The 18,196-nt window shown below is 46.3% G+C and overlaps 1 protein-coding gene across 1 annotated transcript in view; it reads right to left on the reverse strand.

Moving 5' to 3' along the window:
- Window positions 1-2,425: 2,425 nt before the first annotated feature.
- The window catches only part of LOC133797829 (3-deoxy-manno-octulosonate cytidylyltransferase, mitochondrial-like), a 33,513-nt gene continuing 17,742 nt past the window's right edge, over window positions 2,426-18,196 (reverse strand). Inside the window, exon 8 of the mRNA XM_062235906.1 lies at window positions 2,426-2,732. Coding sequence (XP_062091890.1) covers window positions 2,640-2,732 — 93 coding nt within the window. The 3' untranslated portion in view covers window positions 2,426-2,639. The remainder of the gene's footprint in view (window positions 2,733-18,196) is intronic.

Consider the following 18,196-nt stretch of genomic DNA (forward strand, 5'->3'; position numbering starts at 1 on the left):
GCATCAAAACTAAATCTTGTTATTATATGTTTTCAACTCTCATTTAACATCCATTTTATAGGCTCAATTAGGCTACTTATTTAATTAAAAAATCAATAAAATAATAGTCAATTATTAGCCCTAGGTCGAAATTCCAATGGGTCATAGGCCCGTGAAATTTCCCTTTTAATTATAAGCCCGTTGGACTTAAAATCAATGCCCGTAATATTTTCTATTGATTTAATTATTTAAATCATTTATCAAAATAATTATTTATAATTTGAACATTGATTTAAACTTATTTATTAATTTAAACACTAATTTGTCTCAATTAATAAATATACTCTAAAATCTTTTTTCTTCTCTAAATTGTATAACTCTGTGAAATTATCCAAAATTGACTGGATCAACTTTGATAATTTTAATTAATAATTAAATCAATTAATTGAGACTATCTAGATGATTTTATCCAAGGTACAGTGGGGACCATGGACCTTTGAAATAAAACTCCAATAAGTTATCATAAATTTAACAAATAAATTTACTAACTTATTAATTCCTTGTAACTTCACTAATGACTCAGAATTGCACTATTGAATTCATAAAACACTATATAACCAATATAGATACGTTATCAATTATCCATTGTTACAATCATAATTGTCACGCAATCCTCTATAGACAGTCTACAATGAGATGGGACTAAAATACTGTTTTACCCCTCATTGTATTTTATCTTCAAAACACTTAGTTCCTTGTAAATGATATTTCAGTAAACTAATATTAATTACTGCAATTAGATTTCTATCATTTAGGACATTGAACCAAACTAAAAGGAAACCATCATTTTACTTCTTCATCAGAAGCTATAGATGTTCATATCTATGATTAACACTCTCACTCAATTATACTACCGAGTTCCCAAAATATAAGTGTGGGCTAGTCCGTAGGGTAATCCGGTAACGAACAAGTCAAATAACTCAAATAATACAATCAGTTAGAATACTAACAACTCAGAATTGATATTGAATTGACCTATGATCAACTATATGATATGACTAGAATAGATAATAACGGTATGTTTAATTATCCTATCTACTGCCAATATAGGTCCAGTCTGATGTAACAAATACATCTGATCTTATCTACTATGCTAATGTTCTAGAAAGAATATAACATTGTGATGTGTAAGTAAATCATATCGTAGATTGGCAAGTTAGTGTAAATCTTGTGCACTGACTAATCTTAGGACTAACTTATTTTGAACATATAATCATATTTATATTCCACTGTGATTATGTCACTATAAATTAACTATATGCTCGGAATTTAATATAATTTTATATTAAACAAATAATCATGAAAATAAAACATGTGAGCAAAGTGATTGATCAAGTCAAAAATTGATTTATATTATTTTATTGATAATAAAATGAGATTACAAAGACATTGAGTTTTAATTAGGGCATAAAACTCAAACAGAGTCATGCCTCAGTTATATGTGTATCAACAAAGAGTACTATGAGAAATGTCATTATAGTAATGAGTAAAATTTAACTGAATTTATTTAATGGCTAATTTTAGTTAACTGATCCTAAAACTTGGTACTTATAATAAATTAAGTATTACTTACGATATTTTTATTTATTTTTTTGAAATAATTTTTACTTTATCACTATCACTATTGTTACAGTAAAGTTTAAAATTATTATTTTACATATATAGGGAGCGACTATAACGCATCCCCTTTTTTTGCAACACTGGTGCATCCTTTTTCTATTTTTGGCACCAGGATAGATATAATCCCAAAAATTTTTTATATGACGGTATACATTATAGCTATCTAGAACATTCTACAAATTTTCAAGAAATTTCAAATAAATCATGGTACCAAAAAAGGTTCTAAACTGTATGTTGCACGTGTGCCTGTTTTTTTGTATACGCATGTAAAAGTTAACAATTTGAACCCTGTTATCGGCTTCGTACATTATCCAGAATTTATTGAAAATTTGCAGGATATTCTAAATACCTACAATGTACACTGTCATATAATTTTTTTTGGGATTATATCTATTCAGGTGCCGAAAAAAGAAAAAAGATGCACTAATGTTGCAAAAAAAAAAGATGTGTTGTAGTCGTTCCCTATATATATATTTGTTATTTTTAATATTGAAAGTGCATCTAATCCAATCCATACAAGTGTTTATTTTAAAATTTTCAATCTAATTCGCATAAATACATATATCCGCACTTTGCAGATTGGATTGGTTAAATATTGAACACCCCTATTTGCTCCTATATCTGGTTTACTCCTATATGGTATATGGTATGTGTTTTCCCAACTCAAAACATTAGGTTAGAGTTTTAGGTTTGCTTTGTTGGTATACATTATTTCATAATGTTTGAAAACTGTCACCGGTACTAGATACAAATACTACACAAAATATGGGAAACATAGAGCACAAACTCTTTAAGGACAATGAATAAAAAAAAGGGACTTACAAAGAATGAGATACAAGCGGGAAGAACAAATAAATCAGGTGTGGGCTATTAAAGTAACTCTTATAATTGGCTTGAAAAAATCAAGCCACTAATAATCAACTTTAAATGAACCAATTAGCATGTGATTTTTTATAATTATATAATTAGCTATGCACAAACTAAGACAAATTCTTCTGACGCATGAGAGATTCTATCTTCTCAACATCTTCTGGAATGTCAACACCGTGAGCCTCATGCTCAACCTTAATCACCTGCACACATAATTAGCTAGTATAAGTGGCTTTTGATATCTGTTAACCGAGGTTTTCGGTAACTATATTAATAAATATTATTTAAGGGTAATAATAATAGAAGTAGAAGATTAACACGGGGTTTTTACATGGTTGAGGCGTTAATGAGCCTTAGTCCACGAGTCTGTAATATTAGAACTTGGAAAACCTTTTACAATGGAGTTTCTCTCCGTATTTTAACAGAGTAACTGTATCTTAGTTGAAGAGAGATCCTTTTTTCCAGTGTTCTATAGCCTGTATTTATAGGCTTATGGGAACACTGGGTCTGGGCCGAGTATGACCCAGGCCCATCAGAGATACGGATATTCTTGGCCTTTCTAGTGGAAGCCCAACATGAAAGATACAACATACATGAATTCCAGACCAGCTGAGGCCCAATGAGTTGACTCAAGAGATATATCTCGCCCGACAAAACGGTGCTTTTGGTCTGGACACTTCGAGTTACGAGGCAGATTCAGGAGACAAGACCAGTCAGAGTACTTGGCAGCGCAGACCTGAAACAACGGCGTGCAATCTTGAGGTGGCCTTTTCCGCAGGCGAAAAGTGGGGACAACCCCCATGCGGAGTGGGGCGGCTTCAGGGTCCTAGACGCTTGGCCCCTCCAACCAGGGACGATATGATCCGGGTTCGTTTACCTTTGTCCCTCTTCATTTACCACAGGCCCGGACCGTACCAGGGTCCGGGACCAGGATGCGTATGTCATGGGGGGTTCGAATGGTCTGCACGTCTCCCGGATGACTGTCCCGGATGATGGGACCCAGAAGACCATACCGGACCCCCCTAATGGGCCCAGAATCGCACCCCGGGCCCGTACCCCTCTCGGACACTCCCGTACCAAGAGGCCTTGACCAAGGGGCTGGGCCCGCATGCTGAACAACCCGTGACCAAGGGCCCGGACGAATGTCCCGGGTCCATGCAGGAAACGGGGATAACATTTTCCCCCAAGCCTTCGCCTAGGCCTGCCAGGAGGAGGTTTACATCGTCCCCAGGACGCTCACGCGGTTGCCTTCCCAGTTCCTGCTTGGGATCGCGGGTCCGTGATAGCGGGCTGTGGTATTGGCCGTATGCCTGGCCCGGACCGCTTACCAATATCCGGGGACGTTTACCTTTGTCCCGCTTCGTGGCAGGGGTACACGTGTCACCAGGCGATTGCTGCACGGGTCTTGAAAGGTCGCCTAGCCCTCCCAAGGGTCGCTAGGCCTAGGCTAGTGTGTCAGCACACGTCACGAAGCGTCCCATCCACACGGGGGGCCATCATTAATATCCTTGGGATGAGGTGGACCGTAGGATAGGGCGACCTTTGGCATCCGCCCCTCCTGGGCTGTTAGATCCGAGATGGTGAGGATCCAGTCTGAGGGGGTCCATAAATATCCCTGCGCGACTCCTGACCGTCCGGTGGGGAGACACCTGTCCGTTGGATCAGAGGCCAGGATTTGGGGCCATTATAAATACCCCACGAAAGCCAATTTGGCATTTTTACACTTTCGAACCAGTTTAAGAACCGAAAAGCTCTGCCCGAGCCTTGCATGTCCAACATCGCCGACGGCATACACCACCTTCTGCTGACTCTGCGCCGCCGCCTGTTCCCCAGAACCCCCACTTTTGCCCTTCTATCTGAAGATGCGTCTTGGGCCTGTCCTGTCGACGAACTGCTAAACCGACTACACCATTTCAAGAACGAAGTTCTGTCGTCCTTACAGTCGGACCACCACCACCTTCTACGGCCAACAACTCACAGTAAGTCCCCTTGACCCTCTTGACGACTATATGAACTTATGATGTTCTTTTAATTCGTGCGTTAAGGCTTTGTATTTAGGAGTTGTTAGGAAGGCCTCCTGGTTCGGGTTGCTCTATATCCAGATGCTTCCCGGACAGAGGGCGGGTCTTAGTTTTCTTCTTTCCCGATCAGGGTCCCGTGGCTCTTCGGTGTCCCGGACCTGATCCGAAGGGGCTCCAAGCAGTCCTTAGGAGACCCCCCGTACCTTGACCGACTTTCTTGGGTTTAGGTACTGACTGCTTGGCTTTCTTTCTTTGTTCCCAGATCGTCAACTATGGCAACGGGCGTTATGCTCCATTCTGAAGAAGAGGTCAATAGGGCCCATGTCGTTGTTACTGGATCTCAGACGCCCAAGGGCAACAGGTGGGAAATGGACGTGACGCCCAAACTGTTCCGGAATTACCGAATGATGCTGCTCCTGGAGCAGCGTCTGGGCATTGAATCAACTCCCAGACTCTTTCACAACCGCATGGCCAGGATCGAGGAGCGGGCGCATACGTCCGTGGAAGGATTTGGGGCCTGGAGCGCCGGTCACATCAGTGCGGGAGCTACGCTCCCGCTTCACGACTATTTCGTGCGGTTCTTGACGTACGTGGGAATCGCACCGTTCCAGCTTCTGCCTCAAGCGTACCGGCTACTCGCTGGATGGCGGGTGTTTTGCATCGCGAAGGAGGTCGCGGAGCCTACCCCTGCGGAGATCTTGTACTTCTACAAGCTGGAGTCGCAGGTCAACGTCAAGGACAAGACCCTAGACGACTTTTATAGACTGAAGCCGCGGAGTAGCTATCCCGCTCCTACCAGCTCCTGGAGGCATCCCCCGGACATCAGGCATTACTGGTTCCTGACGTTTGGGTTCCTTGTGAACAAGAACCCCACACTGCTGCTGGACTTCCAGCGAGTGGGTAAGTATTTTCCTGGTCCTCTCTTTTATACCTTATCCTTTATTGTCGTCTCTCATCATATCTTCCAGGTGGCAGGGCCTTTCGCTCAAACTCCCCTTAACGAGTTCATTATGGAAAGGAGGAGGTTTTACTCCGGGTTGAGTGCGAAGGATCTGGATGTGGGTGGCTACGTCACGGACGACAATCTCCGACTGGTCGGGATGCTCGCAGCCACCCAAACCATTGTTATCCCGAACCTTCAGGGCATCCCTTGCGAGAAGAACGTCGACGTCCGGGAGCAGTTGGCCCTGGACCACATTGCCAGTGTGGAAAGAGCGGCGCGAGCCGACGCGGCCCGACGCAAGAAGGACCAGGTCCCGATAGAGGCGGCCACTTCAGAGGAGCTGGAGGAGCTCTTCGAGGACGCCCTACCAAACATTGGGACTCCCGGGGCTAGCGTATCGGGGCGAGGTAACTCCCCTTTAATCTTAACTTATGCTCCCCGAGTCGGGGACTTAGCTAGGGATAGGCTAGTACCCCCGGGCCCCGCGTTTGGGGTCGACTAGGAGATGAGACCTTCGACTCCCGTCCCCGTAGGCTCCGAGGTCCTCATGTTCTTATCCGGGTTCCTCTAGTACGGGGGTTTCCTGAACCCGGACGACATAGGGGATCGGGTCCATTCATTTGCTTTAGAGGAATTGAGTCGCGCTCGGGGCATAGATGAGGGTTCGTCCTGGGTCATTTTTAGTTTTGACATGTGTTTTTGTTTCTGTTTGGTTTACCATCCTAACTCCATTTTCTGTATTTTTGCAGGGGATTCCGGTTGTCAACCCCTGCCAGCGAAATGAGGCGGCTCATCAAGGACAGGGCGGCCAAGAAGGCGGCCAGGAAAAACAGGGAGGCGACGGGCCCGGAGCACGGTCTCAACAGGGAACCGTCCGGGGCAGAATCTCGTCCCGGTGGGGGAGCTTTGGCCGCGGTCCCCATCCAAGGCGTGGAGCCTGTTGCAGTCTCCGCCCCCGCCCAGCACCCCGTAATTGACTTGGAGGCGGGCGCAGCAGTCAGCAGGAGCTCTGGGAAGAGGGGCCCAGACGCTGGCGCCGAAGAGGGCAACACCTGGAAGAGGCCCCGGACGAGGCGGACTGGCTCGGCCGAAGAGTCACATGGTGAGATTCGGCTGGCCGCGAAGGAGGTCCCTGCACTGCCCGTTCTCCCCATACGTCCAACTCTTCTCGAGGAGGGGGAGTCCGCCTTGCGGGATGAGTAGTCCCGGCTGATTAACCGGACCTGGGAAAGCGGTCGCGGCTGGAGGGACGAGACTTACAGAGCCCTGACGATCTGTCATCGGGTTGAATTCGCAGAGCGTCCTGCCGAGTTCAGCGCTCCTCAGCCGATCGTGGATCGGCCAGCCGCCGAAGCGGGCTTCCACCCTAAACTCGGACAGGACGCGGCCCCCCTGGCGGCTGACCTGCTAGACCAGGTGGGGAACACCATGTCCAACCTCCAACTCAAGAGGTACGCCACAATAGCCAACCCGGACGTACTGTTCATCTCCCAGGCTCTCCGCCACCAGGCTACCGCGGTAACTTTTACTTGTCTACTTATACTCCTTCCCTTACTTGTTGATGATAATTTTATTGTCTAACTTTTCTTTGCTCCAGGTTGACCTGTTGTCCCATCGTAATGCCGATCTAGTGGCCGAGCTGGCCATGAAGATGGAGACGGCCAAGCTGGAGCTGGAGGCGGCCGTGAATCAAAGGGAGGCCGCCAAGGAGGCCCTTGGCCGGGAGACGGCCCGTGCCAAGACGGAGCGCGAGGAGCTCGACCGTGCCAAGGCCGGATTAGAAGAGGAGTTGTCCCGAAAATCAAGGGAGGTCGATGAGCGGGCAACACTCTTGGAGGCGGCCGCGGCTCAGTCCGTCCTGGATAAGGAGGAGATCCAGGCCTTGAAGGTCCGGGTCTGCGAACTGGGCGACTCCCTCCTTGGGGAGAAGGCGGCGCATGAAATATCCCGCCGCGAAAAGGAGGAGGCCGAGGGCTTGCTGGATGTCACTTTTGATGAGGCCATTTAAATGGCCTGGTGCAAGGACAAGAGTATGAACCTCCTTGTCTTCCTTGATCCGGAGTCGAAGCGGGCCGAATTCGAGGCCAAGGAGAAGGAGGACGTGGACCTCCGGGCGGATGAGTTGTAGGCCCGAATTCTGGCCTTGTAATTTTATTAGTATTTTTGGCTTGTAATTAAGTTTAAAACACTGCTACCTTCTCTGGTTTTTATGTAGGCTTCCTTTCGTTATTTCGAATAGAAATTTCATTTTGTTGCCGCGATAACTTGATTGTGAGGGTTCAGCTCCGGTTCCAATGGCCTGGACTAGACCCAACGACTTAACTCACCGAGTTTTTAATCCTGGCACCAAGTCCAGGGCCATCGGGGCTTAATTTAACTTGGAGCTTTGTTATACTTTTATCAGCTTTAGGTCATGGCTTTGCCCTGGGGCAAACCGGATGCTTCTATCTCCCGGACATCAAATGTCCGAAATAAACGAGCCTTGGGCTTGGTCCTCTCTATTTTATACCCCCGGACGTCGTTCGTCCGGGGTGGGACCGACCTTGGGCTCGGTCCTCTTCATTTTATACCCCCGGACATCGCTCGTCCGGGGTGGGACCAGCCTTGGGCTCGGTCCTTTTTATTTTATACCCCCGGACATCGTTCGTCCGGGGTGGGACCGGCCTTGGACTCGGTCCTTTTTATTTTATACCCCCGGACATCGTTACGTCCGGGGTGGGACCGGCCTTGGACTCGGTCCTCTTCATTTTATACCCCCGAAAATCGTTCATCCTAGGTGGGACCGTGGGGTTTGCGTCGCCCGGACCTTAGTGGTCCAAGCCGGGACTAGCCTAAGCTTGCGCCCCGCCAGGAGTTTGCTTGTACCCGGAATACCCCCGCAAGTGAGCGGAGACGGGTCTGGGGTCACTTGAGAAAGATTAGCATAGTTTTACAACATTTCTTTATGACATTTTGCACATGCCATTTTCATTGTTTGAAAAAGGTTTGCCCTGAGGTGTACATTGTTTACAACGAAAATATTAAACTGGGAATCGCTCTCTGACTACTGATAGTATTTATGGAGATGCTCCGCATTCCAGGCTCGCGGGACTTCCGAGCCATCGAGCCGCTTTAAGCGGTATGTCCCGGGGCACACCTCGTGTTGGATCTCATACGGGCCCTCCCAATTTGGGCCCAGAACCCCCACTCCCGGATCCTGAGTAGCAGGGATGACTCTTCGCAAGATTAAGTCACCGGTTCCAAACTTACGGCTCTTGACTTTGGAGTTGAAGTGCCGCGCGATCTTGCCTTGGTACATCTTCAGCTGCACCTGCGACTCTTCCCGGATATCTTCGATGAGATCTAGTGACTCTTGGAGTAAGGCGTTGTTCTGGATGGGGTCATACGTATCTCGTCGGTGGGATGGGACTGCCCGTTTGCCTGGGGCCTGGCAACTGCTGAGAAGCTCTTCACTATACCGTGCCTTTCGCAAAAATCAGTGAAGTGGGCGCTGTCGAACTGCTTCCCGTTGTCGGACACGATTTTGTAGGGGAGGCCATACCGACACACTATGTTATTGATGACGAAATCTAAGGCCTTTTTGGAAAAGATTGTGTTCATGGGCTCCGCCTCAACCCACTTCGTGTAATAGTCAACGACCACGATGGCATACTTTACCCCTCCTTTCCCAGTCAGGAGAAACCCGACGAGATCGATCCCCCACACTGCGAAGGGCCAAGGGCTGTTCATCAAGGTTATCTCTGTCAGGGGGGCCCGTGGGACCTTCGCGTACCTCTAGCACTGTTCGCACTTGCGGACGTAGTCGATACAGTCTTTCTTCATGGTTGGCCAGAAGTATCCTTGGCACAGGATCTTCTTGGATAGGCTGGGCCCGGCAGTGTGATCTCCGCAGAAACCTTCGTGCACTTCATGCATGATGGCGCTCAGCTCAGTCCCGGACACACACCTGAGGTAAGGCATGGATAAACCCCGGCGATAGAGTTTTCCGTCCATCATGACATATCGGTGGACTTGGTACTGGAGTTTCCTGGCTGTGGCCCGGTCGTTTGGAACTTCCCCGGTAGACAGGAAGCTGATGAGCGGTCCCATCCAGGAAGAGGAGTGATCGACGGTGTGGACCGCTGGGGCCCTGATGCTTGGGACGGGGAGATGGTTGACGGGGACCAGTCCGGCCAGCTCTGCCTCGGCTTCGGTGGCCAGTTTCGCTAGTGTATCTGCGAAGACATTTTGCTCCCGAGGGATCTGGCAGATGGAATGTGTTGTGAATGCCTGTAGCATTTCCCTCGTTTGAGTCACGTAGGCCGCCATTCTCTCTCCTTTAGTCTGATATTCCCCCGAGATTTGTCTGACAACTAGCTGGGAATCGCTGTAGATTTCCAGGTTCGTTGCCCCTACCTCCCGGGCCAAACGCAACCCGGCTAGGATAGCTTCATGCTCTGCTTCGTTATTTGACGCCTTAAACTGGAAACGGAGGGCATTTTGTAACTGGTGCCCCTGTGGTGATACCAAGATGATCCCGACCCCGGCCCTGGCCCCGTTCTCATTCGAGGCTCCGTCCACCAAGACCTTCCATACGGGCGCTGCGGGGGCTTCGAGAATATTGTCTTCCGGAGGCACCCTGGAACATTCAACGATGAAATCGGCCAGGGCCTATCCCTTGATGGACACCCTAGGGACGTAGGATATATCGAACTGGCTCAGCTCCATGGCTCACTTCAAGAGTCTTCCCGATGACTCGGGCTTCTGCAACACCTGCCGCAGGGGATGGTTGGTTAGGACCTTTATGGCGTGGGCCTGAAAGTAAGGTCGAAACTTTCGGGATGCCATCAGCAGGCAGAAAGTCAGTTTTTCGATCAATGAGTATCGAGACTCAGCGTCCAGCATCACTTGCTTACATAGTATACCGGGAGCTGCGCCCTTTCTTCCTCTCATACTAACGCGGCGCTGATCGCGTGCTCAGTCACGGCCAGGTATAGATACAGGGGCTCCCCTTCTACCGGTTTTGCCAGGATTGGGGCTTGAGCCAAGTGTTCTTTCAGCTTACGAAAGGCCTCTTCGCATTCGGGTGACCACTCGAAACGCTGGCTTCCCCGAAGGACATTGAAGAACAGGACGAACTTGTCTGTGGCTTTGGAAACGAAGCGGCTCAAGGCGGCTACTCGCCCCGTCAGGCTCTGTACATCCTTGTGCTTCCGGGGAGAGGCCATGTCAATCAGTGCCTTGATCTTATCTGGATAGGCTTCTATTCCCCAGAAACTCACTTTAAAGCCCATGAACTTCTCGGAGGCCACGTCAAAAGTGCACTTTTTGGGATTCAACTTCATCTCGTATTTCTGGATGACTGCGAAAGCCTCCGCCAGGTCATCCGAATGGTTTTGGGACGTCTTGGACTTGACCAGCATATCATCGATGTATACCTCCATGTTTCGCCCTAACTGGGCCCGAAACATTCGATTGACGAGCCTTTGGTAAGTTGCTCCGGCATTCTTCAGTCCGAAAGACATGACTATGTAGCAGTAGATCCCCTTGTCGATTTGGAAACTGGTGTGCTCTTGATCTGCCATGTGCATAGAGATCTGATTGTAGCCGGAGTAAGCGTCCATGAAGCTCAAGATCTCGTACCCGGACGTAGCATCCACCATTTGGTCGATCCGGGGAGCGGGAACAGTCCTTCGGACAGGCTTTGTTGAGGTCCGTGAAATCGATGCATGTTCTCCACGTCCCGTTCGGTTTTGGCACCAAGACGGGATTGGCCAGACACACGGGGTACACAGCCTCGCGTATGAAGTTGATGGAAGACAGCTTCTCAACCTCCAGCTTAAGGGCCTCGGCCCTCTCCGTCCCCAAAGGCCTGCGTTTCTGGTGGACCAGGGTCACGTTTGGGTCAATACTTAACACGTGGCAAATGATATTGCGGTCGATCCCAGTCATGTCTGAGTGAGACCAGGCCAAGATATCCTGGTTTCCCTTAACTTGGGCGATGATGGCGGCCCGAACGTCTGCCGGCAAACTTTTTCCAACTTGGATGATCCGGGTCGGATCGTTTTCGCTGATGCACACCTATTCTATCTCGTCCATTGGTTCCAAGACGCGGTCGTCCCCTATCCGCGGGTCCAGGTCATCTTCTTCCTGGACCACCATCACAGCAGGCGGGAGGGGAATGGGTTCGACGAAGTCCTCAACGGGCTCTTCCCGGATCATGTATATGGGTCGGACTGACACGTGGTAGCACTTCCGGGCGCTCTTCTGGTCTTCCCGGACAGTCCCTACCCCTCCGCTGTCGCATGGGAACTTCATGCAAAGATGGCAGATGGAGGTGATGGCTCCGAACTCGACCAATGCAGGGCGACCAAAGATGACATTGTAAGCAGTGGGGCAGTCCACCACTACAAAGGTGCAGAACTTGAACGAGTGCTGCAATTCACTCCCCAGCGTAACCGGCAACTGGATCTTTCCCATGGGGAGAAGTGAATCTCCGTTGAAGCCGTAAATCTGGGTCGGGCACGATGCCAAATCCGCTTCAGTCAAACCAATGGCGGTGAAAGCGGGCTTGAACAACAGGTTGACGGAGCTCCCGTCGTCCACCAACACGCGGGACACCAACTTGTTGGCGATTTGAGCATCTATGACCAGCGGGAAAGTAGACATTGCGGGCGTCGTCCTCCGTGAAGGTGATGGGGAGGTTTATCAACTTAGGGCGCTGAGCCGGAGCTTGGACAAGGGCGCACACCTCCTGATCGTGGTCCAGCTCGATTAGGTAGCGCTTTTGGTCATTCCTGGATGGCCCTCCCAGGTGAGGTCTGTCCGAGATGGTGGCCACATGTCCGTCAACTCGAGGGGGCGCTGCCCCGGAAGGGTAAGGCATTCCGGGGCCGGGAACCTGCGTGACGGGGGGCCCCTGAGGGGCCTACGCCGGGGGTCCCTGTGCGTACCCTCCCTGGGGGGTATGCCCGAGGTGTTCCCAGGACCGCGGGTTGTCCGTGGCTTGCTGACAGGCCCGGGACTCCCACGGCATCCTTACCCACTGGTGGAGGTGCCCCAGCTTGATGAGATTTTCAATCTCATCCTTGAGCTGCCGGCATTCATCGGTGGTGTGGCCCACATCCTTGTGATAGGCGCACCTTTTCTGGTGTCTCTCAGATTCCTTCCTCCTTTGAACATGGGGCTAGGCTTCCGGTAGTGAACCGCCCTTTCTATTGCCAGATAGATGTTCTCCCTGGTGTCCACCAGGTTGGTGTATTCTGAATATTGGGGCTCGTAGCCCCTCTTCCCCTTCTTGACCGGCTCGGGCCGGTTCTGGCCTTTGCCCGATCGCTTCCCCTGGGAGGGGTTCACGCTCGCCTCAGTCAATCCTGTCTGGGACTGCTGGGCCCTGACAGGGGCCATGCTGTGTCTTGCTGGCGCAACGCCATAACCGGAGAAGTGGGTGGATTGGGCCAGGGCGTACCCTGAAGTGGCAGGGTCGTACACCGTAGGGGTGTAGTTGACCCCGGGCGCGACGGCCGGTCCCGGGGCAATGGGGGGCGCGGTGTAGGACTGCACCGGGAATTGTCCCCCATGTCCCGGGAACGTCTGGGGACGGGATGCGGAGCCGGGGGCCACCCGAAGGCCTGAATCTGGGCTTCTTCCCAGTTGATGAATCCTTGGGCCTTCCTAATGAACGCGATTAGTGCAGATTTTTGTTGCGATGTGGAAAATAATGGATCGTTTGTTCATTATTTCCACATTCCACCCTTAGACAAAAACTTGTTGCGATATTTTTGCTATGCAAGTGCACACAGTCGCAATTTGTAATAAAATGGTAAAAACCAAGTATCGTCCTCAAGGACTGATTTATCAATTACCAATCAATCAATCTTTTTAATTCTATTTGATTAAACAATTTCAGAGATTTCAAACAAAGAAGAATACTAACGAAGCACAATGAAAATTTAAACAAAATAACAGAGAAAATGAAATTAGGACAATTATGATCCTCTATTTTCCACCCTTTTATTTCCTAATGCAAGAATTATATCCCCTTCTCCCTATTCAAGAACAAGTTGCAAAAACAATTCATAATCTGGTTAAGATTTACAAAATTCAATCTAAATGACAACTTCCTATATTTCTATGGTAAGCTGAATCATGAAGAATGCATTAAACACGTAACTCAGAAAAATAGGCAAACAATTTAGATACTTTCGTTCTAAATTGAATTTGCATCCAAACAATTAAAGCATATCAAATTTCACTTTTCGGATTTCAATTTGATTCATGAAATAACAATTAGAGGTGATCAATCAAGAATTGCACAAGTAACACATATTGTAAGGAATTGAAAGAGATGAAGAAGAACATGAATTCTGCATTAATCTATAAAAAGGGTTTCCAAAAGATTCACATAATAGCCCTAAAGGAGAAATTAGCCCATAATATTCATTCTAGCAATCATAGAATTCAATTACAAACATAAAAATTGAAGATAGAAGATGAAAAACACAAGAATGGATCCTCCAATGGTATTCTCCACTCTCAGTCGTCGTCTCTCTCTTCAGCCCCCCTTCCAGTCGCAAACTAAGTTTCTCAAAAATCCCTACAAAGTTCCGAGTGAAAAGACTCAATTGCCCATCAAAAAGTGATCAGATATGTGAAAATCGCGTCACCAGCGCTGGTATTGTAGCGCTGTAGCGCTAAAGTCAGAAACAAAATAAAAGAAATCTGGGCACCAGCGCTGTAGCGCCCTTATCGTAGCGTTGTAGCGCTAAAGTCAGAGCCGAACTTCCTGAAAACTGCGTCCAAGCGCCGTAGCGCTAAAGTCAGGAACATCAACTCTTCAGAAATCCTTCCTAGCGCTACGGCGCTCCCTTAGTAGCGCTACTTACAGAACCCAAAAGTCCACAAATTTGTCCCGATTTTGTTCCACTTTCACTATTTGTATCACTTTAGCATTAATCACCCTGAAACATGAACAAACGAACATAATTCCGAAATAAAATAATCCTATCTAATGAAAAATAGCCTAAAAACTTAGACCATAAACGAGCCTAAAACTCGTTTATCAAACTCCCCCAAACTAAATCTTTACTCGCCCTCGAGTAAATACTCTAACAAGACTCAATCATAACAAACCAAGTTGACGACACTAACCAATTCAAACACTCAAGACTGATGTGCATGTATAATTCTCAGGAAAAATTTCATGCAATTTAAACTTTAATCTAGATTTTCAGTCTTAACCACTTCACAATTCACTGCAATTTCTCAACATCAAAGATCATTTACTCATAACTTGCAAATAAGATAATTGAACCACTTTATGCACATCAAAACCTCACCAACTAACCACAAACTCAAGTATTCCATATGCCTGCATTGCTTACTATTCTCCATTAATATGAACAAATGCACAAATACGAATCAATAGGACTTTATAAAGGTTGAAATAGAAGACTTAGGTAAAGGTAGATAAAGAGACAATTTTAGGCTTAATCATACCACAAGCATTCCACCAAACAAGCTTTCCCAACAATTTCACACCACTCATCCCTTGTTACCCCTTTTTCTGTGCAATGATTGAGAATGTTTATATATATATATATATATTTTTATAAACTCCCCCAAACTATGATTTTTTATTAAATAATTGTTTGGGGGCATAATCATTTTTTTTCACTTTCTTTCCTTTTTCTTTCTTTGATTTTTTTTTTTTTCAATCAATAGTAATTTTCTGAATAACACATATTACAAACATCCCATTACACATTCACTCCCCTCATATAATAAATGCTCATGGTATGGGTCAAAAAGAGTAAATGGTATTTCATTTTACAGTTAGGCTCAAAAGAGTGTGTTAATCAAGAAAATGGTTATAAGGCTCGAAAGGGTTGACTAAGGATAAACTTTAATAGGGTTAGCTTGAAAGGCACAACCAGTCCAAAAATTGCCTATATCATTTTCCTAAATGTGCACTGTTTCAAATTTCATCTCAAATAGTAAGCAAGCAGGTTTTAGAATTTTTCAAACTTTTCAATCCACAATCCAAATTTGACATGCATAAAATAACTCAAGTATAACATTTGCAATGTATGAACAATAGATCTCTGATGTCAACAAATCACAGTGAAAAACAAAGTAATCTAACCAAGCACACAGATTAATTTAGAAGCACAACAGTTTTTCATTTGGATTATACTACAAAACAGTCAATCAGATTGAAATGACCATTATTGTCAACTTAATTTATACTCTAAAACATGACTCCAAACTCAAACAAATAAACAAACTAAAAACACAGCAAAGAAAAACAGAACCTCTCCCCCAAACTTAAAATCGAACATTGTCCCCAATGTGAAGTATGACAAGAATGGGAAAAAAGACTTACCTGACCAGCCACATTAGTATGGCGGTGGTGGTGGTTGGAACGAAGGTCCTTCAAAAGGCTGAGACTGCGGAGGTTGAGGTTCAGGAAAACCAGCAAATGACGGGGGTGGAGGCGGAGGGTAAAATGGAGAGTACGGTGGATAGGGCAGTGGTGGAGCAAAGTAAGTGCGATCCGATTCATCTAGCGACCAGCGACTCACCAAATTGTTTAACTGAGCCATATGATTCACTTCATAATCATATCGATGGCCCAAATACTGATTCACCATATGCTGCTGTTGAACCACATATTGATTTTGTTGGATTAGATAATCCAACTTATCATTAATTTGCTGCATACTTGAATTGCTACTGCCACCCAACAATACTGGTTCAGCTTCTTCCTCCACATCAGTTTCTACACGGCGCTTTCCCTTTTTCCTTGCCTGCGGCACATACAGAGCAGGCTCAGGATAATCATTCATCAAATTGATGGACAACGGTTGTTGCAGCTACTGATAAATATCAGTAACAAATTCCGGAACACCAGCCTTACAGCACAACATCGTGATGACAGATCCATGGGCCAAACCTCCAGTGGTGTGCCCCTTTTCAATAAAATTAATGTTGGCCTTGATCCAAATACCCGGATTGACACTCATGCCCATCATCAACGCGTACATCAATAAGACTCGATCTTTAGTCATATCAGACACATGACTAACCGGCATAAATCGAGCACACACAAAGAACGCCCAAAATCTCGCCTCAATGTTAAGCTGGCACGATGATATACTCTTAGGTAGACTGCCAGATAAATTCCAGGGAGCACCTTCAAAGCACAATTTATCAGCTACAGCCGTAAAATCTATAGATCCATTCAAGAACTGAGCGTATTCCTCCTCCTCCTGTTTTATGTGCAGGGATTTGAACACCTTATTAATAGCTTCAGTAGTGAAAGGCACACGTTTACCTCGAACAAAAACTGTATCATTGTGTTTATCTCTTAAGTTCACATAAAACTCATATACCAATGATACATTAGCCTGGGCCAGATAAATTCCAGAGAGCACCTTCAAAGCACAATTTATCAGCTACAGCCGTAAAATCTATAGATCCATTCAAGAACTGAGCGTATTCCTCCTCCTCCTGTTTTATGTGCGGGGATTTGAACACCTTATTAATAGCTTCAGTAGTGAAAGGCACACGTTTACCTCGAACAAAAACTGTATCATTGTGTTTATCTCTTAAGTTCGCATAAAACTCATATACCAATGATACATTAGCTTGGGCCAATTCAGTCACAAAATCTCCCCATTTCCTATTCATAAGATTTGCCCGAACCCGTTCAAAAATCTGATGAGCAAAAGGTTCAGACTGATATTCCACTTCACGCTCAGGAATCAAAGGCTTTCTAACAAATTTCTCATAGCGCTCCTGAGCCTTAAAATTGATAAACCTAGTCTCATCGTACTCATGCTCAGAACTATCCTCCCTTGGTTGAGACGCAGATGCTTGTTCCTTTTCTTTATCCTTATTTCTACCCGCACTACTCTTGGGCGCCATTATCCACACTCTCACCAACCCACAAGACAGAATTTTGACAACACCTCCCCTACAAATGAACCATTTTCCTCTTCACAAACACTTACAAGATGCACTCTTTCAAAAAAATAAACTAAGGTCCCCAAACCAAAACCATAGATAGGATCCCCTCTCAACAATCAATCAAAGCAATCCAATCTCAAATACCACAAAAATCTGAGGAGAAAAGGGAGAGGAACCACTTACCAAACCTTGCAATGGACTCCTTTATGCTTGAATTAGAATAGCCCCTTGAAAATTTCCATCTCCAGTAAGAAATTAGATCACTGAATTTCTAGGGTTTCAAAACAGATTTGGGGAAGAAAGCAAAGAAGGGAGAGAAATAAAAGAAGAAATGAATGAGAAAGGGAGAATATGTGGTGAGATTTCTGGGAAAGGGGCTGCAAGGGAAGATCTATGGGGGTTATGGAGGGGATGGAGGAGAGAAGATGGAGATGAGGAAAAAAAAAAACTGTAGAGGAAATGAGGGGGAAAATCGCAACCCCTCTGTTTTTAAAATATTTTCTAGACAAAGCGCTGTAGCGCTATAGGTATAGCGCTACAGCGCTAATACGCGTACTGGGTTTCTGGCCTCTGGAACCAGCGCTGTAGCGCTTGTGGTAACTCCCGAAAATTTTTGTCTTCTCTGAGATTAGCGCCATAGCGCTACGAATATAGCGCTATGGCACCTCCAATCACCACCTTTTTTATTCTTTATTTTTTATTTTTTTTATATATATATATATTTTTATTTTATTTTTTTTGTTTTTTTTTCTTT

The sequence above is a fragment of the Humulus lupulus genome, chromosome 8 (assembly GCF_963169125.1).
Source record: "Humulus lupulus chromosome 8, drHumLupu1.1, whole genome shotgun sequence".
Lineage (NCBI taxonomy): Eukaryota > Viridiplantae > Streptophyta > Magnoliopsida > Rosales > Cannabaceae > Humulus > Humulus lupulus.